Genomic DNA, 26,607 nt, shown 5'->3' with positions numbered 1-26,607 from the left:
GGCGGGGCCTTGGCCCAAGACATTTACAACCTAATTTGTATCAAATGGCTTCCAGTTGTCACCACTGAAGAACCAACTTTGGTTTAGAACTGCAAACATACAGGAAAGTAGGCAATGTGCATGGACTGTTGTGTCTCAAGGTCGCTACATACCTGCCCAAGGTCATCCAGGAGGTAAGGATAATGCCCCAAAGAGATGCTGAGTGATAGCAGAGTCTGGGATGCTGAGGACCTCCTGCAAGGTCCACATCACTGGAGCAAAATCAGAAATTGACCAAACACGTATTTGGGATATTAAGAAGAGTAGGGCTGGAAGGAATTGGGGGGAAGAGCTCATCTCTCCTGGAAGAGCTGGTAAACGAGGATGGATTCAAGGTAAGTGGGTGAGGACTTCCAGGGACCCGTTACGAGTTTGTGCCATGCCACACGAGAGGGCAAGCTCGGCCTCCAGCCCTACACGGTTGGCCTAACCAGAACGTACAGGAGAGAGGCAAGACCGGGGGCATTTGCCTTTTTCAGTCCTCAGTGTACAGGTTAAAGATGGCTGGTAGGAAGGATCCTTGTCGGTGTGGGTGGGCGAGCTTGGGGTTTCAGGGGATACCCGGATATGCCCATGCCACAAATCTCTCACCTGCTTCCAGGGTGAGTCGCACGAGGGCAGCGTAGTGGCAGCTACTTTGATGAATTGTTTTCCCAGCTCCTCTGCAGATTTCCTTGAAGAGACCACAGGATCCTATGAGCAGGGGAGCAGTATGGGCGCTTGATGTAAGAGTCCGTGCTGCAGGCAGGCAGCAGTACTTGCCGATTCGCCTGTCTAAAGGGGCACCTCGGCCGGACGGGAGGAATGCGGCCTGATATACTAAGAGAAGCTCCACATCTGGTGGGAGTGTTGGTTTTTTAGGAACTGGGGCAGGTGAGACCCAGGGGAACAAGGTCAGGACTTGATGCCGATCTCAGACCCTGGGAATCAGCCCAGGAGACAGAGCCAGGTCTCTTTGCGTCTGTATTTTTAGAGGGAAAAAGGGAATCGGTCACTGATGCGGTGAAGTCAGCAGCGACACACTTCTTGTGAGGGTGATGGGATGACATTTTCAAAGTCACCCAAGGCCCTGAGGTGACTCACCAGCAGCGGTGGCCTATTTTTGTAGTCTTGGTTTTACACAGTCAGGCACTAGTGCTTCCGGTTTGAGATCTCCCAGGAGAAGCCCATGGGCTCGGGGCGGCCGCGTTAGTGAGGAAGCGGCTTTGCGCTTGGATTTGGGACCCAAAGGCAACCTATCCTTTCCTTCTGGGGATTTGGTAATGGAGGGAATTTTATATCTACATCTGGGGCCTGCTTTTTATATTAGCATATCATTGTTGCAGTATCTTCATGTTGTCCGGGCTCAGTTGGAGAACCTCCGGCAAGTGTTGTCAGACAGCGTGGCCAGACAGAATGTCAGGTGGGATACAGAATACAGGATACAGACTTTAGGTCTTGGTGGCCAGAATGGGTCAGAATAACGGCCCTCGTAAGACATGTCTAAGTCCTAACCCCTCGAACGTGAGAACGTGACCTTATGTGGACACTGGGTCTCTGCAGAAGTTATTAGGTTAAGGATCTTAAGGTGAAATTATCCTGGGTTTTGGGCCCTAAATCTAATGACTGGTGTCCTTACGAAAGAAAGGAGAGGAGGATTTGTCACACGGACACAGGGCAGAAGTCCATGCGATCAGGTGAAGGCAGAGGCAGGGGTGGGAGGGACACAGCCACTACGACAGAGCTGCCGGAGGCTGGAAGAGGCGAGGAAGATTCCCCCCCAGAACGTGCGGATGGAGCGTGCGCTTACCAGCACCTCGCTTTGGACCTCTGGCTCCAGAAGAGTGAAAGAAATTTCTCTTGTTTTAAGCCACCCAGTCGTGGTCAGTAGTTAAGGGGGTCCCATGAAGCCGACAGAGTGGGCTTTGAGTTGATTTTTGAACAGTTTTACTTCCCTTCAGCGTCTTCTGGGCAAACCTCCCCTGGCCAGGAGGACACCCAGAAAGCAGTAGCTGATGGTGCAGAAGGGCCTCGTGAAGGCGGGAAGTGGCCTTCTCAGACGGTCTAAGCCCCGGGGAAGGGAAGCCCAAGGAACGCTGGGCTTGTGGCCGGTGGTGGACACCTTCTCCGCTTGGGATGCTGCCTCCGTGTGGAAGCAGGCTGGGAGTATGACTGCTCCCCTCTTTACGCCCTCGAGCTCATGGACCCCGGGTCCAGGGGGGTGACTGGATCTGGTGAGTTTGGAAAGAGGGATGGGCTGAGTGCCTCCTCCCCCTTCTCGGGAGCTGCTCACGTGCAGGGGGCCCACGATGGCTCCGCGAGGTTGAGGTCCGCCTGATCTGGACTCTGTCTTCAAGCGCTGTCAGCTCAAGACTGGACAGAGAAAGGAGCGCTGCTTACTGGCCCCTGGGACACCAGCACTGGGTGTGTTTTTTTCATTTCTAGCTTTAAGCTAGCTGATGTTTATTCTCCTACCATTTTATCCAGTTTCTGTCTACATGTATTTATCCTTGGCAGTGCGAAGCCGCAGGAACGGTGATAGCCAAGCACTCACAACAGGAGGACGGGAGACTGCCTGGCCTCAGCTGCTGGCGCCTCCACCTCCTGCCTCTGCCAGTGTGTGTGCGGCTCAGTAAACAACCCTTCTCCAAAGCCCCGTGACTCTGGAGATTCCAAAGATGGAGGGGTGAGTGCTCCCAGAACCCTCTCTGGAAGAATGACACACTAGTTTATCTTGTATTGAATATTTACAAACCGCAGTCTCTGGTTTACATAGCCAAGACGAGGCCGGCAAGAGGCAGCCACACGGGGCTTCTCCCTGTGGGGACCGTCCCTGTGACGTCCCAGCCAGCCCTGGTGGAGGAGCCTGTGGCGCCGGGCCTCCCGCACCTACCCAGGGGAGGCCAGCGGAGAGCATCGTTAGCCCGGCCCCCGGCACTGGGTCTACACCAGTCTGCCCCCAGTCAGCTGCTGGAAAGGAGACTGGACCGTGCGTTCCTGCCTCGGAGCTCCCCTCCCGCAGTTTCACAGCCAGAAGTCTGTTGTACAACAGGCGTCAAGTCTCATGGCTGTTTTTCCCTCCCCGATGCGCCATCACCGCCGTGATTTCGCATCTCACCTCTCCTGATCTCCCAAACTCTGCAAACTGCTTTCTGCTGCCTATTTCACTCTTCTCCTCCCTTCTCCTAGGTCTCTTCTTCTCCAGGTCACCCCACACAACTTTTTGGTAGAAATTCTTCTGATTCTCTCCAAGCCCAGGAGAAGTCTCAGAGCTGATGGGGCAAGTAAAGAATCCCTCCATCTCCAAAGGCGGAGGGGACGCAGTACTGCCCACCTGTGTCAGTTACTTTCTTTTCTTTTCTACTTGTCATGTGGTTTCCAGCGTGGGGGCCTTACCTTCCTGGCAAGGTCAAAGGAGGACGTTCACAGCACTCAGTCCTCTTCTCGCACCATGAGGGCCACTGCTGTGTGTCATCAGCCCTCTGAGCCTCAGCACGGGCATGATTCCCGTCCCCAGGCTCCTGCATTGATACAGAATTAAATATCACATCCGTTTAGTGATTTCTTGGGGAATGGGTGTCTGAGAAAAACATTTTGAGGTCAAATCATCTTGGGTCAGAAGTCCCCACCTGACCTGAAATCTCAGGTATACATCAGGTTTTCAAAAATTTATTTTCCATTTTCTTTATTTGTACTTTGCAGGACATGGGACACCATGCTCTCAACTTTCCTGACCCAATACATGAATGTGGGGATACTTATTTCACTAAGCCTTTTGGGTTTCTTGCTTAGTTTTTAAAAACAACAGTGAAAACACGCTGCTCTGGCACATATTTAATGAACTAGCATTTAGCAATTTTATGGGAAATGCCATGTAAGTCCCCCTCTTGCTTTGATGGTAACCCCGAAACCCAGGCTAGGATGGGAGGTCAGACTTGCCTCGGAGGCTCAGGGCTCCTGGGCGTGTTTGGAGAACATGAAGTTTGTGATGGAAAAGCCGAAGAACAGAGCCGAGAAAACATCCTTCAAGCCAGAGCCACTGAACCATCCGAGCAAATGGTGAAGACAAAGGCAGAAACCAGAAGGGCCTCAAAATGATTACTTCTTGGTTTTGTGTTTTTGAGAAAAAGAACTGAACTTTTGATATTTTCACTGCTTAGGGGAAATGATACATGAATTCCTGCACAGAGAACATTAAGAAATTCCTTTGCTGATAAACAGATGTGTGGACAGATGGCGGATGAACGGGCAGCTGGCTGTTCCCACCCACTCTGTCAGGTTGCATGGCTTCGAGGAGCCATATGCTGACGGGTCGTAAATCTAAATCTCCAGCCCAGGTTTCTTTCTGATTTGAGACCCACCAGCATTTTGAGCTCATAGTGTTCCAGGTGAAGCGCTCATCTCTGCCCTGCTTCTTGCCACCCGATGCTCCTGGCATGTTCCCTATATCCACGAATGGCACTGCGAGCCCCATGGCCCATGTCAGAATGCGGGTGCCAGCCTGACTCGTTCCGCCTCTCTGACGACTCTCAAATTCATCTGTTTCCTTCTGTCTTTACTGACCCTGGTGTCAGGTTAGGCAATCATGAGCTCTTGCACGGATTATTAAAAATATAGCCGAGTAATCATTCCTAAGATACAATCTTATCACATCCGCGCTCTGCCACCTGTTATGTTAGGCCACCATTGTACTTAGGATAAAGTCCCAAACCCCACAGTATGGCTATGGGGCCTTCACAACTTGACCCCTGCCTGCCTCTGTCCACTTCCCTTTTGCCCATTCCACTTCCACTTTGGGCCCCAAAATGTATCAGTCAGTAGAGGCTGGTTTATGCTACAGTAATGGATGGCTCAAACATTTCACAGGTTTAACAGATAAACGTAATTTCTTGTTTATCTGCAGTCTGGTGTAGGTGGGATGACCCTCCAGGTCAGCTGTCCTTCACAGAGTGGTCCGGCAATCCCGGATCTTTGCTTTTGTGGCTCAGCCACGCCAACATGCAATGTCTATGTGAACTGCAAAATGGCAAGAAAGAGATTAGAGAAGCCACAGGAACTTTTCACTGCCTCAGCTCGGAAGAAGACACATTTCCACTTGTTTCATTGGCCAGAATAAGTTGCATGGCTCTGCAGGAAGGCTGGGAATTGCAGCTGTCTGGGGGCATCCAGGAAGGAGGTGCATTAGGAGGGATTTGGCAAATATATAGCATTTTCCCTGCCACACCAAACATCTAAGAAACACGTGGTTGTTGAATTGGAACTTTCATCTTTGGGCCTTCACACGTTTTCCTCTTTGTCTGGAATTTTTACTTCACACCCAAAGCTTCTCATGAATAATTCCTGCCCAGAACTATTTTTGTGGAGGAATGCATGGGAATGCCAGGCTAGAACCTCTTTCTCAGGATAATGAAGCTGGAACAGTATTCCAGAAACTGGCTTTTAATTGTCATCCATGAGATGAGATACAAACTATGTCCTTCTAAATTTGATTTTCAATTCAAATCAAAGTGTTTACTTATATAGGTTTTCATGCCTCCCTTTGCAATAAACAGAAGCCTGTTTAGATGGTTCGTTTTATGTTGATGAGCAGCCATCTCCCTAGTTCCGGATCTGGTGTGTCACCTGGCCCGTTTCCCAGCTGATACCACTGAGAATGTTCTGGGCAGAGAAAAGAGATGAACAGGTCACAGGTGAACCATTTCTTAGTTATTTTTAAAAAATGTAACAAAGGCACAGACACTGGATTAATTTGCTATTGTTGCATAACAGATTTTCGCACACTCCTGGCTGAAGACGACTCACCCTCACCAGCTCAGCTGCTGTGGTTCAGGAGCCCGGCACGCTCATCTGGGTCCTCTGCTTCAGGGTCTTTGGTGGAATTGCAGCCGAGGTGTCAGCCAGGGCTGAGGTCTTATCTGAGGCCTGACCTGACAAAGTTGTGCATCCAGGCCCACATGGTTGTTGGCAGAGTTCGTTTCTTTTGCTGGTTACAGTTCGGGGTCCTCAGCTCCTTGCCACATGGGTCTCTCTGTTTCGGTGGCTCGCTCCGTCAAATCCAGCAAGGCAGAGAGTGTCCCAGCAACAGGGAACTCACACGGCTCTCTGACATCATCCCAGAGGGATGTCCCATCACCTTTACCATAGCCTGTGGCTGGCAGTGAGTCACAGGTCCTTCCACACTTGGAGAGGGATTACGTGATGGCATGAATACCAGAAGACAGGGATCCCTGGGGCCCTGTGAGAATCTGGCCACCACAGACACCCTGCAAATCCTTGATTCCTGATTAGGCTGTGTAAACATACATGGTGGAAGGGGTCATTTAGGACTTATTCTAGAGCAGGTAAGAGATTTATTCATTCTTACCTGGATCTACCCACCCCCAACCCAGCCATTTTTATTAACTTAAAAGAACTATTTTGGATATTAGAAGCACTCGGGGGGGGACTCTAGCCCTCCCCTGCCCCACCCCCAAAAACATTTGGAACTTTCTAGAAAGAGTCTGGTCAATACCACCTTCACCCTCCTGACAGAGATTTTGATCAGCTCAGCACCCCCGTGCTGTAGCTGTCCTAATTCCTAAGTTCCTGACTTGAAATCACAGATCTGGCACCTCTGAGAAGCCATGAAATCGTAGACCTGGCACCCCGAGGTGCTCCCGGGGGCCCCAGAGCCAGGTGAGGGGCAGACCAAGGGCGAGAGTGTGCCAGAGCCCCTCGCGCGGAGCCGCCCCCCATCCAGCCCCTCCTCAAGGACTTCTATTTGCTTATGACGAGGAAGACTGGAACGCGTTTATGAAGCAAATTCCTGTTCCAAAGAAGGACCCCACTCAGGCAGGCAGAAAACCCCTGCCACTCACTGAGTACGCTTCCCGTGTGGGGCTGAGGAGACCTGGGGAGCCCTGCGGAGGGGTGCCGGGGTGTGGGTGCCCTGTCCACACTCTCACTGTTGGCAGGAATGCTTAGCCCCCTCACAGAGGCACTGCCTGGACCCACAGCGTGGGCGAGCATGGCGGTCAAGGGCTGGTACCTGAGGTCTCTGGAGTGTTGTCTTTGGCTTATGGGGGCTGGGAGGCCACACTACCACCAGCTCCAGAGAAGGCGATGACCGACTGGCATGTGGGCACAACGACCCAGCCTATTGCCTTAAGGCAGAGCAATGCTGTGGGGCAGCTTCTGCTCCCGGGTCCCTGAGGATCAAGCAAAGGGCACAGGCTGGCTCTGGTGGTGTTCCTTCCCGTAAGAATCTGGCACCCTATGGCCCCATGCTCGCCCAGCACCGCCCCAGTGCGCCGGCCTGCTGCCTCCCGGTGGCTTTGGCGGAGGGGAGGGCACATCTTCTGTGTCCACTGCAGTCAGCTGTGACTCCTGTGGGACATGCCCCCACGTGCGCCATCTTGTCAAGTCCCCAGCACAGCCTTCGCGGGTGGGGCGGGGGGGCTTTCTGTGGCCACCTCATGAGTCCTGCACCCAGAACGGGCAATTCTACCTGAGGAATGGCACAGCCTGGAGGCAGACTGGGTGGGCATCTACACCCAATGGCCTCATCTGACAGAAAGGCTTTTTCCGGGGTTCACTGTCTTCTGTTCTTCCCACTCCACAGTCCTCCCCACCTCCATGCCAGGCCTGGAGGAGGGACGGGCTGGGAGAGCGCTGCTCCCGAAGGGCCTGGTGGTGTCCGCCACCCAAGGGCGCCCCGAAGGTGGTGACTGTGCAGGTATTTGGGTGGGGGCAGCCCCCGCCACCTGCCTTATGCCTCTGGGTCTAGGCCGAGGCCAGGAACAAACATTTCGCCTTATTTCTCTTCACCTCCAGAACAGCAGTCCACAAGGAAATGGGCCCCAAACACCAGGCCTGGGCACCCGCGATCGGGGTAGCTAAGGGGTTCGCTGTGGCCCACGCGTGGCTCCCGAGAAGCGGCACCAGGTACCCGGCGAAGGGGCGCACCCGGCAGCCCCCGGGCCCTGGCAGGGCGTCCGCGCGGGGGGCGAGCTCCCGCGGGTCCCGGCCCAGTGTGTTCTGCCCCCGGCCGCCGAGGCCGAGCGGCGCGGGCCCGCAGGGGCCCCGCGTCCGCCTTGGGGGCCGCCGGCGGGAGCGCTCCGGGCGGGAGGGGAGGACGGCCCCGCGCCCGGCTCCGGCGAGGGGGGCGCCCGGCTGGCTCGCGGCGCGCGGCCCTTTGCCCGGCGCGGCGTCGGCAGCCCGCTCCCGGTCCAGCGCCTGGCGGCCGGCCCGGCCCGGGGAGTGGCTTCCAGGAAGCGGGCGGAGGGCGCTCCCGCCGCGTCCCGCCGTCGCCGAGCTCGGGTCCCCGCTCGGGCGCAGCGCGCGGGCAGGGAGGCGGCGGGCGCCCGGGCGCGCCGTGCACTTGCCGGGCGGCGCAGGTGGCGGCGCGCGCCCTCCGCCCTGGGCCCCGGCCAGCGCCGCGCGGCGCCCGGAGGGGCGGGGCGGCCCGGCCCCATTTAACTCCGCGGCGGCGGCGGCGGGAGGCCGGCGTCGGGGGCGGTCGGGGGCCCGAGGTCCGCGCGCGGTGCTGGCGGGCGGCACGGCCCGGACGCGGCTGCGGCGCCAGGTGGGTCGCGGGTCGGAGCCCCGGCGCTGCGGGGCTGCGGGCGGGGCTTCCCCCTCCTGCCCGAGGCTCGGGACGGGGGCGCCTCTCGGCGCGGGGACCTCGGCTCGGCACGGCCCGCGGCAGGCGGGGGGCCTCCGGGAGCGGCTCCGGGGCCCCGCGGGCGGGCGGAGGGCGCCCCGGATCGCGGGGCCACTCCTGGGTTGGGCGGGTGTCGGGGCAGAAACCGGGCTGGCAGCAGACGGGCGCCTGTGCGTCCGAAGGGCTGGCCGGCTGGCGACTGGGTGGCGAGCACCAGGGCGCCGGGGCTGCGGCGGCGCGCCCCGTGGGGAGTGGGCGCTGGGCGAGGGGCGCAGCGGGGGCGAGGGGCGCCCCTCCCGTCCCGGCCCGCGCCGCCCCGCTGCAGCCCGCCCGCCGCCGCAGGTCGGACACGGCAGCACAGTTGCGGATCGCATCAGGGCAGGCCCGTCATGCTTCCTCCAGATGGAGAGAGGCCCCCGGACACCGGCTCCTCCACGGCGGCCGCGGGGCGAGGCGAGGGGCGGGCGTGAGCCCCGCTTCTCCAGTCTCTCTCATGCCGATTCCCCTGTAAACTGCCGGGAGTCCCGGGAGGACACCCCCGCTGGCCTCAGAGCACCTCTGCAGGTTCCCCCTCACCCACTATGGGGAAGTTGTGCCCTGCTGGCCTTGGGCACTGTCCTCCCAGCCTCCCTTATCTCAGCGCTCAGGCCTCGCTGGCTGCAGGTCTGGGGCTCGGGGGACGCACGGCGTCATCTGTAGGCAGGCCGTGAACCCTCCGGAGACGGGCGTCCCAGCCCTCGAAAACTCACTGGCTTGCTGTGTTACCTTAGGCAAGTCCCTTCCCCTATCTGGGGTGGAGTAGTGGATCTCAGACTCACTTTTGCCTGCAAATAGCAGAAGCTGGCAGATGCCCTAACCCTTGGCTCCGTGCGGGCTCTGTGAGTCAGATGCCTGTAGCCACACCCTGAGACTGACAAATGGGCTGGGAGGTGGCTGGTGCAGAGGGCGCCGGCTCAGCCTCTGCAGGGCTGCAGGTGTGGGCTGCACGCTGGAGGCAGGACCCGCTGCCTTCCTGACCTTGATGTGGACTCACCCTAAAGACAGCCCAGAAAGCCTGTACCCTGTAGTAGGTAACCCCATTCTGGACCAATACAGACCTCACCAAGACGTTGTGGGGGGCTTGGGGTTCCCTCCCTGTGATTGGTCTGTTAGGTTAGGGATGCTGTCCCTGGGGCCAGGGCTGGTTGGAAACTAACTCTTTCCTCTTTCATAGGCTATGAGTGAGAACCCCAGGAGACCGGACCCCATGGCTTCCTGGAAGATCCCCTGGGGGCTGCTGGCATGGATGGTTTTCATGGGCTCTGCCCCCCTGCAGGTAACAGGGAAGGGAAGAGGAACGGTAGCATCTCCCTGGTCTCTTAGGAGTGTTATTCTGATTTCTTATTCGTTATTCTGAAGAGGTGCAATGACTAGGGCTAATCCTATGCCGAGGAGAATCTAATTTTCCTTCTCATCTTCAGCAAGTGGCATTTCTGGGTGAATTAGCTGTGAGGATGACCCAGGTCCCTTGGGTCTTCTCTGAGTCCTGAGCAGGGCCTTGATGCCACTGTGGACCCTATGGGCCAGCAATGACCTGGGGCTGTGATGGGCCCTGTCTTTTTGCCTAGAAGCGGCTCTCAGCATGTACCTACCTACTAGAGGGGGGTGCTGCTGGAGGCCAGGACACTGAGTGGACAGAGCCCAGGTTCCGGCCTTGGTTCAGCCACTACGTAAGTACTCTGAGTCTGATTGAATCAGCACCTGTCATGCTGCTTTGCAGTCCTTTCTTCAGGCTTCTGTTTCTCCCGCTAGTCCAGGAGGACCCCGTTGCATCTACGGCACCCTCATTTACCTGGGGTGCAGACTCAGGAGTGAAGGGAGCATTGCCTGAGCAGAAACAGTTGTGGGGAGAGTGGCAGAGTGGATGCACATGCTCCCCCTGCTGGGAGCACCCTGCCCTCCATTTCAGCTGATCATTGCCGAGTGGGAACACATGTCCGGGACTGCCAGCTCCTCCAGGTTGTCAAGACAGCTGGATCATCCTTATCTCCTGGGAAATCTCCCAGTTTTTAAAGCATTGAAAGCCAAACTGCCACCTGGATTTAGCCAAGTAGTTTATAACCCCAGATGTAAGGTGCAGAACACACCTCAGTCCTGTGCCCTGAGGGCGGCTGCTGGCCTGTGTAGTGCCTCGTGGGAATTGGAGCGTGTGAGCTCAGATGATGTCCTGTGTGACCCTCAGGGTCTAGCATAGGGCCTGGCACTGAGTAGGAGCTTTAAAGTCTGTCAACTGAGCATGCGCCCATGGACAAAGAGATACATCCTAGGGTAGATTAGACGTACCTGCCTTCGTCTTCACTCTCTTGGACTCTTGTTTCTAAGCACTGAATCAGCTCCAATGTCCCATAATTCCTGTGAACTCAGGAAAACTGATTAGCCAGGCACACCTTCCCATCATCCCCTATGATTGGTGGGGCCCCATGATTACATTTTAATAGCTACCTTTTGTTAAAAGGAAACTTCAGTATTTTCAGGGTTATTTTAGGGTCTCTGTGGTCAGTGAAGTGGAGTGTTGGACGCGAAAGGGTGGATGCTTGCGTTTCCATCCCGTCGGCAGATCCGGGACAGACTATGGGAGCTACAGAGATTTGTTCTTGGTCGAATGGGGCTGAGGCTTCCAGGCTCAGTGTTCATTTTGTCCTCTTTCACCCTATAAAACTTAAATGTGCTTTGAGGCAGTTGTTAATCTTTGGCCAAAGGCAGTGTTTGCCCAGCTTGAGTCGCTCAGGGACCGCCTCTGGCGGTTGTTGCCATGTATGGGGTGGTGAGCGCAGGAGATCATAAAGGGAAATGTCAGCCCAGCCGTCTTCACTGTACAGACGGTCCGCTGTTCAAGTCCCAGCTCCACCCCTTGGTTAGCCGTCATACGGACTCCTCCACCTCTGTGTCCACATCTGTAAGGAGGTGGCGTCCACCTCATCCGACTGGAGGCGTTAATCCATGACCAAGTGGGGAAAGTCAGAGAAAAACAGGGCATTGGGCACGCATGCCATCAATGGCTGCTCTGCAGCGGCTGCTGCTCAGTGTGAGGGGCTTGAAGCTATTTCTCCTGTGGAACTGTGGGCGGCACCCAGGATGCATCAGCGTGGGAGAGAAGCTCCCAGGAGGCTGCAGGGGTGGGTCCCGTGGGTGAGTGCAGGCCTGGCCAGGGCAGTCCCACCGTGGGCCCCGGGAGGATGTCTGGGGAAGGGGAGGGTGGCCCTGGGACCCCGCCCATGGGCAGGACACGTGCTCATCTCTGTAGGGCCAGCGGGGCTTTGATGCCCAGTTTAAACCCGCGGGGCCTTGGATTTCAGGGTCTGGGGCCTGAGCTGTCCATTAGTGTCTCCCTTGCCTCATAAGCGCCGCCGCCTGGTGGCTAGTTGAGAACCAGGAGACGCGTAAGGCTGAGCCGCCAGCAGCGGGGGCTGTGCCCATAAATTCAATGAAAACTAGATTTTCTGTATTAGATCAGCTAAAGCCACAGGTCACCGTGATGTACGGCAGCGCGAACCCAGCGGTTGGCGGCCTTGGGTCTTTCTAGATGGTCTTGACTGCCGCTGGGGGAGCTCACTGCCCACCCCCCCCAGGGGCTGCAAAGGCCGCCCGGGCTGTCCCGTGGGCCCTGGCGGCTTCCCGTTGCTCAGGCCCTCGCCTCAGGGACCCTGGGCGTCCCTCTTCTGACCTTCATGGAGCGGGGCCGGCCCACCGGGGCGTGCACACGGCGGCAGCCACGGCCCCCACCTAGGGCGGGCTCCCTTCCGCTGGGAGAGGCCCGGGCGATGCGAGGGCTGGACGCCCCACTTGATGTAAAGCTCACCTGCTTCTGTCTAGTCTCGGCTCGACACGTGGCTCCCGAAGTGGGCTCGTGCCGGGGTCCCGTCTCTTCTCAGTGGAACGGGCGGTGCAGACTGGCCAGGGGACACCACTTCCTTTTAGTTGTTCTGGGCTGGAGGCAAGGGGCCGGGGGGCGGAGAGCAGAGTGGGCCACAGCGCCTCACTTCCCGGCTGCCTCTCTGTGCGCTTGCCCTTCCTGGGGCGTCCGGCCTCCCCGCCCTCTGGATGGCATGCGGGAGCCCCTCGGAGGGCGCCGAGGCGCCTGTTGTTCCCGAAGTGGGAGGCCCAGCTCTGGCTTGCCTCGTGCCGCTGGGGTCTTCTTGCCCAGCAGGCGCTGGTGCATTGGGGGGCTGTCAGGCCGGTGTAAACCCAGCTCCCCTTAGAGCTGTCCCCTCGATCTGTAGGGACTGCTGCATCCCTGCTGGGCAGACAGGGGGGGCAAAAGGCTGCCCAGCGCTGCCTCTGTCCTGCCCCCTCCCTTCTCTTCCCCATTCCTGGCTCTGGGAGGCCCGGGACAGATCGGCAGATCCAGTGTAAGAAAATGTCCATGTGGGGAGTGCAGCGCCATTCTCTCCTTACAGGCACCCCGGTTTCTACGAGTGATTCTCTGCAGGGCATCCTGGCCCTCCTCCTCAGGGCCGGGGTGGGAGTGAGGTGGTGGCCGGTGGTACCAGGACGTGGGCACTGAGGCAGGACCAGCATGTGCTGGCTTCTCTTCAGAGGGTCCCTTAGCTCCTCTTTGTCGTCAGCTCAGGCCCCTAAAATCCAGGGCTCTGGTGCTGGGACAGGCCCACTGAACACTTTGATTCTAGAAGGAGACCTGCTGGCCCTGGTCCTGGGCCGGTGCTGGTCCCGGCGGCAGCTCCGGCCTCAGCGACTGATCTCAGGGGCTCTGGTCTGATGTTTCGGGATCTTTAGTTTAGGTGGTTCTCGGCGGCCTCTGCGGTTCTCTCCGCAGTGGTTTCCGGTCTTCCTCAGTCATTCAACCCCTGGGGCTGGTTCTGGGCTCAGTGGCTCTGGATACCTCGGTGGTTCTGGCATCGGTGGCATTTCTGACTCGGTGGCTGTCATTTGGTGGAGGCCCTGGCCTTTGTGACAGTGTTCCCCCTCTGACACCGTAAACATTAATCCCAACCTTTAGCTTTGGCTCCGTCTCCCTTATGTCAGAGGGCAGACTCCAAGCGTGGCTGGTGGCTGTGAGGTCCAGCATCAGGTGGTGGCCTGGGTCAGTTTCCTGGTAACTGAATGGGGTCCCACATGAGCAATGGTCAGAGGTACGTGAACACTTGTATTCACCCTATGCAGTAGCTCCTTATGATGCCCATCATTATGGCTGGACCTTTGTTTTTCTGTGTCCTTTTCATTGGCTTCTCTCTTTCTGCATCTTCTCCGTAGCTTCTGACCACCCTTCCTCAGAATTCTCCAACTGAGTTTGTGGCACTTCTTCTGCTGTTCCCTACCCAGTGAAAAGGTTTAAGAGACCGACAATCAGTTGGTTGAGCACATTGCTGTAGCCTGACATTCTGCGTCCAGAGGCACTGACCACCAGCAGAGAACCAGGCAAATAAAGCATTTAATTTGTAAAAAAAATAGAAGATAAATGAAAGGAAAATAAAAAAAATTTGCCTTAGTACTACTACCCAGTACTAAGTATTAACATTTTCCTGTGTGATCTTCCGGACTTGTTCTATGCATAAATGCGATGTGATTACACGTATGTGCTTTGATAAATGGCATCAAGCTAAACTAAACATACTATTTATGCATCATTTTTTTCAGTCAGTGTATCAGGAGCACCTTTCTGTGTCAATAACCAGGCGACGGCCGTGTCGTCTGTAACAGTGGTGTCCCTTGTACTTAAAGGTACACCGCAGCACCTACATCTGTTCAAGCACGTGCTTCCTGTGTCGGACGTTTGAGCCGCTTCTGGGGTGGTTTGGGCCCTTGTGTTTGCTGTCAGCCAAATGTAACCAACATCGTATGCTCCTTCTTTGCCCACTTACTTGATTATTTCCTTAGAAATAGTCTCATCTCTGGCCCTTTTTAAAAGCCACCCAGTCCCAGAGTTCTGCCCTTTGCCCTCTTTCTCTTGCCATCAGCTCTCCCTGGGCACCCCGATCCCTGCCCTGCTCTCCCTCCAGAGGCCCCTGCTGGGCTGCGTCTCAGGAGGACCCGGGTCTCACGATTCAGACATTCAAATTTAGGCTTTCGATGTTCTCTTCAAAGAGGCTTGAATGTGCCCTGAAAAGGTAGAAAGTTGTATATTATTTTACATTAACTGCTAAGTGTAAACAGTGAAAATAAAACAATTCTGATTGCCCTGTTTTGATCTCTCTCCCCGCCTTTCCCTCTCCTTCTTGACGGCCTCTCCGAAACGGGGGAGGCGCACATCCCTGAGAGGCTCTGCCTGCCTCCTTCACGAGCTGTACATCAGTGTATCCCCGAGCTCTGGCCCGCCTCTGCCAGGACATCCCCGAGGGCCTCAAGTACAAGAGCCCCTAAAAGGAAGTCCTCGTGGCCCCACCCTGCCCCGTCTCAGGGCCCAGATGCTCCACTGTCTCGTCATTGAGCTGGAATCCCGGGACCCTTCCAGATGCCTGCTTCTCCGTTGCCCCTGCCCGGTACCCATTCGGCCTCTGCCTTCCATTTGTTTCATCTCAGAAATGCCTCAGATCTGTTTCCTCCTCTGTTAACATTGCTACCGTATGTTTGAAGAGTCCGGTATATGGCAGCACTGGGTCTGAAATAAAGGTGGACAGTCAGGCTACGCGGGGGAGCACCTTGACAAGCATGCAACAGTGAATAAGCAAATAATGAAGAGGACTTTATTGCGAGGGCAGCATGCAGGCCCGGGGCACTGGTCAGGAGGGGATGGGGGCACCATTAGGACCCCATTGACCCTGGGGACGCACATGAGCAAAGGATGGCGGGGAGACTGCTGGCATGCGTCATGACGACACCCACCTTGGACCCACTTCATGAGGGCGCGGGGAGGGAGTTAGTCGTGGACAAAGGATGTGAGTGTGGAAACTGTCTTGGAACCTGAAGGGGTAGAACTTGACAAGTGGCTATATGTGTTTTGAGAGGGAAGAACTGAAGGTTATTTCAGGTTTGGAACAAGTTTTAGGGACACATAGAGGTGAAAATTCACGGTGATCTTATGGAATGGTTGGTTATATTTGAAGGAGCAGTTTTGGGGAAAGATGTGGACTGCAGGTGAAGCATTGTATGGTCCTCTCTGAGAGGGAAACAAGATCATTGGCAGTTTTTCTGAGCAAAGGGAACATTCCAGCATGTATGTGCTCCAAAGGAAGCAGGCAGGAGAAAGGGAGGGAGTAAAGATGCAAGAGGAAAAAGCCAATTATAGGTAATTGTTCCATGGCAGAAAAAAAGTAGGCAGTGGTCTCCCATTGCATTGCTAATGGATCTTAAAGCACCAGAGCTAACATCCTGTGGAAACCACATTTCAAGGTTTATAATTGTGATTGCTCTCAGTTTATTTTTACAAAGATGCTCATTTCCATAAATAGCATGGAAGCATAAAGCAATTTCCTTTCCAAGTATTTCATGCAATTACTTTCTGGAATTTGTCAGCACTGAACAACTCCAGCCGATGTATGCTGTAAATTATGTGCTCAAATACTCAGAAAAGCATTTGTTCTGCAAGCCTTCCTTTAAAAATATAATAGCATTTTATTTTGAAATAAGTTTTAAAAAAGGAAGCATAACTCTGTTTTACTAATAAAAACGCATTTATGGTATTGAAGGACTCTATAAATTCTCTTCACTCTGTTTTGAAATTTCCACTTTTTCTTCCTGATTGAAAAACGTAAAACATATTCATTCTGAAAAATGTGAAAAACACAGAGAAGGGCGAATATGAAGAAAATCACTTTTAGTTTACCAATAGTTAGGATTTTATGTATTTCTATATTTCTAATATTCTTAGAATATTAACAGACATGTGTCTTTTAAAAAGTGATGACACTGTATTTTGATCATAACTCTTTAAAGATTTAACAATATGGGGAAGATTTCTACATGTCATTAAGTATTTTTTCTGTAATAATATTTAATGTATTCAGTATTGCATCAATTAGACAGGCTATACTTTGTAACTTTGCTGCTTTACAGTAAATTCTTTACTGCTGATCATTTATTTTTGGAAAGTATAAATATGCTTGCAGGTCCATCATTGCTCACATTTGTGATTATTTTCTTTGAATACATCTCTAGAAAAATTTGTTGAGGCATAATATCAATATATGATCTTCATAATATTTGGAAATACAGATTTAAGGAGATCTTAGTAGTGAAAGATTCTTAAAAATACTTTAGGCCAATTTTATTACCATGTTTTTGTAAGGTCTCCTTAAGGCACTAAAATAGAATAACATTCATCTTTCATATTCTTGCCTGTTTTCCTTCTGAGAATTTCTTTTTAATCTGTAAGTGCTCTTTATATATGAAGAATACTAACCTTCTATCTTTAATGTGTTGCAGATCATTTTCCCAATTTGTCACTAATATTTTATTTTTATTCAGGTTTTCGATATGCTGACATTTCAGTTTTTCACGAAGCCTGCTTAGGAGTTTCTCAAAAGCTTTTTGCCTTTGCATCATGTTTAGAAATAACCTCATAGTGAAAGAAAATATGCATATATCTGTATCTTTTTCTAGTCTTTTATTTCTTTTCAAACATTAAAACTTTGATTTTAGAATATATTTAGTGAATTAATCTGTCAGTCTCTTCCTGTGTTAATACCATACTTTCAAGGTTACTGTAGCTTTGTGACATGCTTAGTATCTACTAAGACAGAACCTCTCTTCATTCTTGTAGTTTGACTAGCGCTGAAGGTGTTTAAAATTATTTGGTCAAGTTCTACGAACAAAAATCCTGTGGTTTTAAATCGCTTTTGGCATAATGGAGGGGTCACAGGAGTTCTTTATCTTAAAAAAACAAACATAAAACTAACAAGAAACAGAACAAAGGTTATGTCCAATGAAGCAAGGAATTGGCCCCGTGAAGTCTCAGTCTGAGTCCGAGAGAATCCTGAAGGCTGACATGTGTGAGCAGATTTCCCTAAGGATGACAGTCACAAATTGTGCCACTATATAAACTTTGGGTAAGAACAATGAAATTGGGGGCCCTGATGGGACCTGAAAGAAGTGGGTATTATTCTCAAAGAGGCCTAATTTGATACCAAAAATGGCAAGGGACATAGTTGAAGGGGAAAACTGTGGACACAGGATTTTTATCATCGAGGTGTACAACGTAACTTCAGCTACAGAGGGAGAGGGCGGAGGTGGGCTGGGAGAAGGTGGCGGGGAGGGAGCGGTGCTTCCAGAACAAGGAGCTGTGGATTAAGGGGGTTTCTTGAGAACCTCACTGACATTTGAATGTTGGAAATACAAGGAAGGGTGGTTCTAGTGAAGAGGAAAGAGCATATTTAGGAAGAGGATGAGCCAGGTAACAAAGCAGAAGTGAAGCTCCGGACTAGACAGGGTTCATTCCTCGTCTCATCCTCGTGTCCTGTTCATGCTGTTCTTCAGCCAACGGCTGATCCCATTAGAACAACAAAATAAGCACAATCAGATAAGCAGCTGGGCACATGCTAGATGCAATGTGTGTTCTACAAGATGGAACAGAGACCAATGATAACAGAAAAGATGACGTAAAGGAGGTCCAACATACGTATAGTTAGTCTTTCTTTAAAAAATTCAACAGTATAATTAAAAGTTTTCTCATTCTTTTCCTTTAAGTCTTTGTAAATATTGATTCGGTACCTTTTAGCATTGAGTATTTCTGAAGAGAGCTCTGGCCAGTCTGATTTTTTCCCTTGAATGCGTCTCACTTCTTCTGTCATGATACCTCCATGATTTCTTCAATATTCTGAAGTTCTATATTTTCATCTGGGCAGGATATAAATAGTTTTTGTGTAAATAAATTTTTATATCTTGAAGTGTGTGCCTATGTGTTTCAAAAGAGGTGTTTTTTTTAAAAATGTGGTCTTCAAATCTGCAGTGTTTCTATTTTTTATCTCTGCCATTCTTTCCTGAGCTCATTTTTCCCTGTTGTCTTAAAGTGTTTTTATTAAACTCTTGTGTATCTACCTGAGTTTTTTAAAAGAGAAATCAGGTTATCTGTAATTTATTTGTGATTTTTTTTGAGTAATTTACACAGGGATTCATCTTCCTTGACTACACTTGCTTATGTTTCTGTTTTTAAATATCTGTGCGCATCGATCTCCTGAGGATTCTGTTTTGATAGGGATTTTCTCTTTAAGGGGTCTCTGCTGCATGTGTCTCTCATCCTTGGTTAGGCCAGCAGGCTAGCCAGGGCACGTTCTTCTCTTGGTGGTCACAGGGACGCATGAGAGCAAGGGTCTTTCTTGTACTTTCTGCTTCTGCTACCATCCCATTGGTCAAGGCAACTTGCATAGCTGAAGTTAGGGAGCAGGGAAGTACCCTTACCTGTGAGACCAGAGCAAGTTATGGGGTCAGGCCAAAGTCATTGGAGTTGGCAAGTTTTCTTCTCCCATAGAGATTATGTACTGTGTGTGTGCGTGTACGTGTGCATGTGTGGTGGGAGAGGTTAGGGGTGGGAGCGAATATTTTTGAATAATAATCTAATCTAATCTAGCACAGCCAGGCTTTTTTATTGAGACAGAATCGCTCCAGAGAGCATGCTTGAATCACGATACTCACACCATCCTCATAACATAGTCATAAATTAATATTAGGTGAATGGGGAAGAGTCAGTACTGATGAGGAATGGCAGGCAGGTGTCACTTTGTGAGGTTAAGCCAGCTTTACTCCATGAGCTAAATGTTTGAAAGAGATGGGGAGGCTCTGATACCTTCCTTACTATTTAACTCATAACCTTAACTTTAATTCTAAACTTTAGTCTGTAATGAGTAGAAATCTAGAAATGGATTCCTCTCAACCCCCTAAGTTCAGTGTCACTTGAACTTTCTGACTGTGACCCACAGGAATCGTCTATGTGCATGTATATGTGTTCGTATTACTGGAACTAATGTTTCAAGAAACAATGCTTTTCCTTTCTGTGAGAGCTTCTCTGTGATCCTTGGTTTTTTGTTCATTCCGTTCCAACTGATTCCAAGAACAGATGGCTGGTTATGATCTAATAAATTAATTTCATGACCCACTAATGGGCTGTATTTACAGTTTGAAGCAACGCTGCCCATTTTCTGTCAACTCTTGTGTGTACTGATTCTCATTTTCTGATATTTGGCTGGAGGGACGGGTCAGCACATGAGACTCCTAGCACAACTCCAGATTCTGGTTGGCCTTTGCGGAGGGCAGTCCAGTCTTGGGGTAGTGTGTGCCCCCACTGAACCATCTGTGGCCGATGGTGTATGTGTGAAGCTGTGATTCCCAGCGTGCTTGGGTGTCCGGGTCTTTCAAAGCCGTCTACACGATCATATTCTTTCACTCTGCCGACCTATTAACATGATGAATCATATTAATACTTTTCCTAAAAGTGAATCATTCTTGTGTTCCTGGCATTAACTGTACTTGGCCACGATATTGTCTTTTAAATATTCAGCTGGATCAGTTCTGCAAACATTTTGTTGAAAAGTACTACCTTTGTATTCTTAAATAATGTTGGTTAGTACTGTAGTTTTCAGGTTTTTCTGCTAAGATTTTTGTTAACTTCATAAAATGGATTGAAGCATTTTCCATCATCTTCCCTTTTCAGGATCCATTTTAAAAACAGGAAAACCTTGTCCATGAAGGTTTGCAAGAATTTGATAGTAAAATAAGTAGGGCACAGGACTTTTTTGGGAGAATGATTATTTGACACCTTTTTATATGATTATTGGGTTACTCAGGTTTTCTCCCTCTTTCATCAATTTTGGTAATTTGCCTTTTCCTAGAAACCTTCTGTTACATCAAAAGCTAAAGATTTTGTAGGACAGAGTGAAAGGAAGTATTTTGTCATTAAAATTATTTAAAAAATATTTTGCTGCAGGTTCTGATATATTTTTTTCTCCAGAGAAAGGAGGCTTCGAAGTTTTAAGTTTTGAAATGCTTGATTTTAAGTGCTTAATTTCATGAGTGTTGCAAGGATATTTGATCATAGACATTTTTGCAAATTTCCATGGGTGGTCGACAGTAAAGTATGTTCTCTGTGTTGGGGAGTGTTGTTCTGTTTCCCCAGGTCTTTACTGGTCCTTTCCATCCCCTTTCTGCTCACTCCGACACTAATGACCACCTAGCCCTAGGGGCCAGCAGTCACTCGCTCTCTTTATTTTTTCTTGTCTCCTGCTTACCTTTGTTCTCAGGAACTCACTTTCCATGGAGAGCTCCCCTGGCTGTTTCTGTGAACAGCGACATTTATCTTCTTAAGGGGAATCATGGGCCCAGCTGGGGGGTAGATTGAATTCTGCTTGTCCTTTAAGGGCTGCATCTCTGGTTTGTTTTCCGTTTTCTGTTTCCAACATCTTTGTACACAAGTATTTTTCTTTATTACCAAGTTGAGTAGTTCGCCCTCCCATAGTACCTGGGAGACCGTCCTTTGTACCGTATGCTCAACAGCATTCGGTACCATGAAAAAGTGTCAGCTTAGTAGCGGTCCAGACACTCAAAACTCTCACCCTTAAAATCCAGACAGAAGCAACCGCCTTGGCTGCCAGAGCAGGAGGTCGGAGGGTCGGTGTAGCTCCTTGAGGGGTGCATCTGAGGCTGTTACAAAATGGATGAGCTGTGAGTGTGTAATTTGTGAAAAGAAAGGCTCATATGTGTTCCAAGTCCAGAAACGAGCAGCCAGTGAGTAGGGGGGCAGATGAAATCACAAGCAAAACTTGCCGGCACGCAGTGGGACACGGGAAACGGGCTCCAGGAGGCGTTGGCAAGGAGAGAGCCCGCCAGCATCTTTCTCTGGGGCGCAGGCGGGGCCCGGGGAGCCCCTCTTCCCACGTGATGTGGCCCTCCGCGAGGCTGGCGACCGTCTTCCCAGGCGAGTTCGCGGGGCTGTGGATCGAAGCTGGAGGAGGGAGGAAACCGGTCAGAGAGTGCGGGCTGCCTGCCCTCCTGTGCGTTAGGTTGCCCATTGGTCAGCAGTAATTTGGGGTCAACGTCTACTCAGGTTGAGAAGAGAAGGGGACCCTGTGGGCTGGGCAGAGCGATGCAGGTCCAGGGTCCTGTGGCTGCCCCAGCAATTCCTTGCAGAGCAAACACTTTCTGCTGAGAATGCAGAGCCTCTTTCCCCGGCACCAGGGGTCAGTGGGCCAATAGCAGCAAAACTCCCTCCCCCAGGGGCCTCTGATGGAAGCAGACCCTCCCAGACCCGGGGCAGGCCTGCGTCTCGCACCCCAGGGCAGGCCCTGTGGCCTTGCCTCTCGGAGGTAGCCCTTCGAGCCCTCTTCCCATCCTTGGGAGGTCCAGCACGTGGCAGGCATCATGGGCCACTGCTTCGGGGCCGGAGCGCCTGTGCTGCACGCTCTGTAAACCCTCTGGGATGCGTGAGCAGCTTCCGTGCTGAGAGCCAGGAAAGCGTCCGGTGCACGGAGCGGGAAGGAGCGCGCGGAGTGGCAGCTGCCACGCTCTGGCAGTCGCTGTCCAGGTCCTGGCATGAGGACGCTGTTTACCCGGGTGGCGCCCATTGTGCACCTGGCTGATGCCTGCGGATGCCCGATGGCTCCTTAGCAACGTCCATAGCAACCAGACCCTTGAAGAGACAAATGAAGGATTTGGGGGTGGGGGTGTGTGTGGAGAAGAGCCCCACCCACACTGTGAATGACCTAGCCACAGCTTTCTGTGCACTTAATTGACAGAAGTAGTAGAGGCACCTGCACATCCTATACGCACAACATCCCGGACGCACACAGAGCGGCACAGGTCCGTCCTTCCTCAGTGGGGTGCTGGTGCACCCTTGGCTGTGACAGGCCAAGTATCTCTGTCCTTGATGGCCTCATCGCTGATTTTTTTCTATGTGGATTCTGACCCTCTTTGATGCTCACCCCAGGACACAAGGTGTTTCGAGTAAGCCTTGGCCCCCACGGTTCTTCCTTGGTCAGCCCTCAAGTTGTATCCTGGATAGATGTTAGCAGTGTTTTCCACCCTAGGAATAACCAAGGGACGCTTGGCCTTTAAAAGATGCATGATACACGGGACATAGGCATCTTTTTTTTAACTGTCATGTGGAAGTACTTAGTGAGCTCAGAGCCCTGTTTTGTAATAAGACTGTGGGATTAGTACGTAATTCTGAGATTTAATTAACAAATCCATTGACTGACTATCCCTGATGAGGTCAAGAAAGAAAGTGATCTTAATGGAAAGAGACTAGGTTGGCAGTAGAAGTGTAAACAGAGTCCTAAAACGTGCTCAGCACTTAGAATCAGAGACCCTCCCCTGCCCTCTCTTAGTACCCACAAAGGAATTTTCGCCTCTTTGGTATGCTAGAATTCCCTTTAGGGGATTCTGAAAGTGGTCTGAAAGTATTTTCTCCTGGTCTGTAGTTTGATTTTTTAAATCTTCTTAATTGGGACCTTTGGCAGAACAAAAGTTTTAAAAGTTTGATAAGGTCCAATTTATCAGCTGTTTTCATTTGTGGATCATGCTTGTGGGTGCAATAGCTAAGAATACTTTCCCTAGGTCCTGAAGATTTTCTCCTATGTTTTCTTCTAAAAGTTTTATATTTTTACATTTTATGTTTAAATTTGTGGTCCATTTTGAATTATCTTTTGCATAAAGTGTGAGGTTCGGGGCAAACTTACATTTGCCTGCGGCTGTCCAATTGTTCCAGCGCCATCTATTGAAAAGACTAAGCTTCCTTCATTGAATTACTTTTGCTTCTTTGTCAAAAACCAAGTGTGGGTATAGTTCTGGACTATTTTGTTGCATTGATCTGTGTATCTATCCCTCTTCCAATACCATGCTATCTTTTTTTACTGTAGCTATAGAGTAACTATTAAAATGAGGTCAGTGATTTCTCCCACTTTATTCTTTATCAAAATTATTTTAGCTACTCCAGTTCCTTTGCACTTCCATGTAGATTTTTGAATAAGCTAGTATATATATATATATATATTAAAACTTGTTGGAATTTTGATAGGAATTGTGTTAATCTCATTGATCAGTTTGGGGGAGGATTAATATTTTTGCTATGTTGAGTCTTCCAATATCCATGAACATGGTCTGCCTTTTTACTATTTAGACCTATTTTGTCTTCTCTTATAAGTGCTTTCTAAAATCCTGAGCATATCTTGTTAGATTTATTCATAATTATTTCATATTTATTGGCATGGTTGTTAATGTTCTTGGGTTTTTCATTTCATTTTCCACATCAGTTGCTAACCCACAGAATACAATTGATTTTTGTGTGCTCTTGTATCCTGCAACTTTTCTAGACTCATATTACTTCTAGGACACTTTTCATAGATTCCTTAGGATTCTCCACATGGACAATGTGGTGTGAGGCTTAAAACTGAGTCAGTGTCATGTGCTGCTTGGATATCTGGTGAAACCAGGAAGGCCTTGAATGGCTCACGTGCAAGTTATCTTCTCTGTTCCGCTTCCACAGATCTGGTCCTCTGGACACAAAACCTTCCTTATCGAGATAGTGAAGCCACGTTCCTGTGTATACCTGGGTAGTGGGTTTAGTCCCGCCCTGGCAGCCTGCAAAACTATTCCAGTGAGCCAGTCACGTGCTGCCGAAGGAACCAGGAGTCACCTCACTCTCTTGGCATTACAAAGCCTGCCTCCTTTTGTTCACTTTGTTCCCTAGTGAAACACGCATGTGCCCTGCATGGCCTGTAGCGTCCTTCTCCCTGGGACTGTGAGTATATGTGAAAAACTGCTGTCTGTCTCATCCTTCCAGTGGTGTCTGGCCTTACCTAAAACATGGGATGGGAATCCCTCCCTTGCCAATGGGGTGAATAGGAGCTGATTAAACAGCTCATCGTGTAATCTGCAAATAAGGACAGTTTTATTTCTTCCTTTTCAATGTGTATACTTTGTCGAGCTCTGTTTTATGTCCAAGAATATGTCTATCTTGGTGAATGTTCCATGGGCACTTGAAAAAGACATTCTCTTGTCGGGTAGAATGTTCTTTAAATGTCACTTAGATTCTGTTGGTTTCGTTCTGTGTCCTAACTGATTTTCTATCTAGTATTTCAATTGCTCAGAAAGGGACCTTGAAATCCTGAATTATAATTGTGGATTTGTCGATTTTTCTTTTCAATTTCATCGGTTTTTGCTTCAGGTGTTGTGAAACTCTGTTGTCTGGTGCATATCCACTTAGGATTCTTATGTTTTCTTGGTGGAATATTCCTCTATGTCCCTGGTAATTCCTTGCTCTGAAGTTTACTTTACCTGATATTAATGTAGCCACTCCTTTTAAAAACTACTATTAACTATACTATTAGCATAACATGTATTTCCCTTTTACTTTAGGGTTCTCTTACTTTCAACCTCCCTATATCATTAAATCTGAAGTGGGTTTCTTATAGAGCATAAAGTTGAGTTTGTTTCAGTCGATTCTGCCAGTTTCTGGTGTGGTGCTGTATTTGGTGTATTATTGGCACATACAGTTGAAGTAATTATTGATGGGTAGTAATTATTGTTATATAATTATATGTCATCGGCATGTTCTATTAGGACCTTACCCTGCCATTTTATTATTTGTTTCCTCTGTTTCTTCTTCCTCTGTTTCCCTTTTGTTGCCTTCCTTTGGGTTGCTTGAATCTCTCTCTTAGCATTCCGTGTCAGCTGATCTACAGAGGTTTTGAACCCCTCCACCCCATGCACAACACCTCTTGTGATTGCTCTGTCTTATCACTGTCACTTTGAGTGAAGTGTCAAAACCTTAACCCCATTTAGCTTTTTCTACCCTTCCCCCATTTTAATATGGTAACTGTCTTATATATATTCTCTTTGTACATTGAGCACCGTATCAGATGGTATAATTTTTAACTGTCAAAACATATTTATTAAAAACTCATTAAAATGAGAAGGATACTCCATTATTTTTACCCCTATTTTTATCCATTACACTGTTCCTTCTTTCTTCTTGAAGTTCCAAGATGCCTTCTGTTATCATTTACTTTCTGTTTGGAGCACTTCTTTTATCTTTTCTTTAAGGGTAGGTCTTCTGGTGGCCAATTTTTAGTTTTCATCACCTGAGAATATCTTGCTTTTCTCTTTATTTCTGAAGGGTATTTTTGCTGGGTATGAAATTCTTGTCTGTTATTTAATTTCAACACTGGAAACATGTGGGACTTTCTTCTAGACTCTGTGGTGTCAGAGGAGAATCCACTGTCATTTGAATTCTTGTTCCCCTATAGGTAATACATATTTCTCCCTAGGTGATTTTTAGATTTTTTGTTTGTCCTTAGATTTCAGAAGTTTGATTATTATATGTCTAATGTTTTTCTTTGGAAATTTCTTCAGAGATTCAGATTCTTGAATTGTTGGCTTTATGCTTTTCCCCAAATTGGGAACTGTTCAGCTATTCTCTCTTTGAATATTTTCTTCAGCCCCATACTATTTCTCTCCCCCTTTTTGTACTGTGATAACACAAATGTTATATCTTTTGTTATTGTCTCATAGGTCTCTGGTGCTCTGTTAATTGTTTTTTCAGACTATTTTTATTTCTGTTGTGAAGATTGAGTAGTTTTTCCTGTTTTTTATTCAGTTTGCTGCTCTGTCATCCCAATATGCTAAAAAGTTGCATCCAGTGAGTTTTAAGTTATATTTTCAGTTCTGTTATTTCTATTTGTTCCTTTTTTGTATCTTTTATTTCTTTTCTGAGATTTTCTATTTTTCATTTGTTTCAAGAATATTCATAATTGATCACTGAATCATTTTTATGATGCCTGCTTTAAAATCCTTGTCAGATAATTTGAACATCTGAGTCATTTCAGTGTTGGCATCTATTGATAGCCTTTTCTTATTTAGGTTGTGATTTTCCTGGTTCTTGGAAAATTGTATCCTGAATATTTTGGGTATTATGAGACTCTGGATCTTACTTAAATCTATCTTCTATTAGAGCAGAGAGTCACTCTGCTTAGTTTAGTATACAGATTCTTATCTGCTTTTGTGGACCATAATTATAACCACAATCCAAT

General features: G+C 49.8%; 1 protein-coding gene and 1 long non-coding RNA gene across 8 annotated transcripts in view; one reads left to right on the top strand and one right to left on the bottom strand.

Annotated features, from left to right (window-relative positions):
- Positions 1–1,948: 1,948 nt before the first annotated feature.
- LOC140847284 (uncharacterized) lies at positions 1,949–7,163 on the bottom strand. Its single transcript, XR_012127165.1, has 2 exons — positions 3,415–7,163; positions 1,949–2,391 (listed from the first exon to the last, which is right to left on the bottom strand). It is a non-coding gene; the product is annotated as an uncharacterized lncRNA (long non-coding RNA).
- A 540-nt stretch (positions 7,164–7,703) lies between these two features.
- The window catches only part of ADAMTSL3 (ADAMTS like 3), a 242,883-nt gene continuing 223,979 nt past the window's right edge, over positions 7,704–26,607 (top strand). For 5 of the 7 annotated variants that reach the window (XR_012127161.1, XR_012127160.1, XM_073227130.1 and 2 more), the window contains exons 1-2: positions 7,704–8,581; positions 9,873–9,974. Coding sequence is in view for 5 of the 7 variants with exons in the window: in XM_073227130.1 (XP_073083231.1) it covers positions 7,850–8,581; positions 9,873–9,974 (834 nt within the window). In the remaining 2 variants the exon portion in view is untranslated. Of the gene's footprint in view, positions 8,582–8,808; positions 9,730–9,872; positions 9,975–26,607 lie in introns of those variants that run through there. The other 2 variants (XM_073227131.1, XM_073227132.1) reach the window with 2 other exon arrangements.

The sequence above is a fragment of the Manis javanica genome, chromosome 18, assembly GCF_040802235.1.
Source record: "Manis javanica isolate MJ-LG chromosome 18, MJ_LKY, whole genome shotgun sequence".
Lineage (NCBI taxonomy): Eukaryota > Metazoa > Chordata > Mammalia > Pholidota > Manidae > Manis > Manis javanica.
Note: the sequence above shows the minus strand (reverse complement) of the source record. Positions and strands in the feature narration are given on the sequence as shown.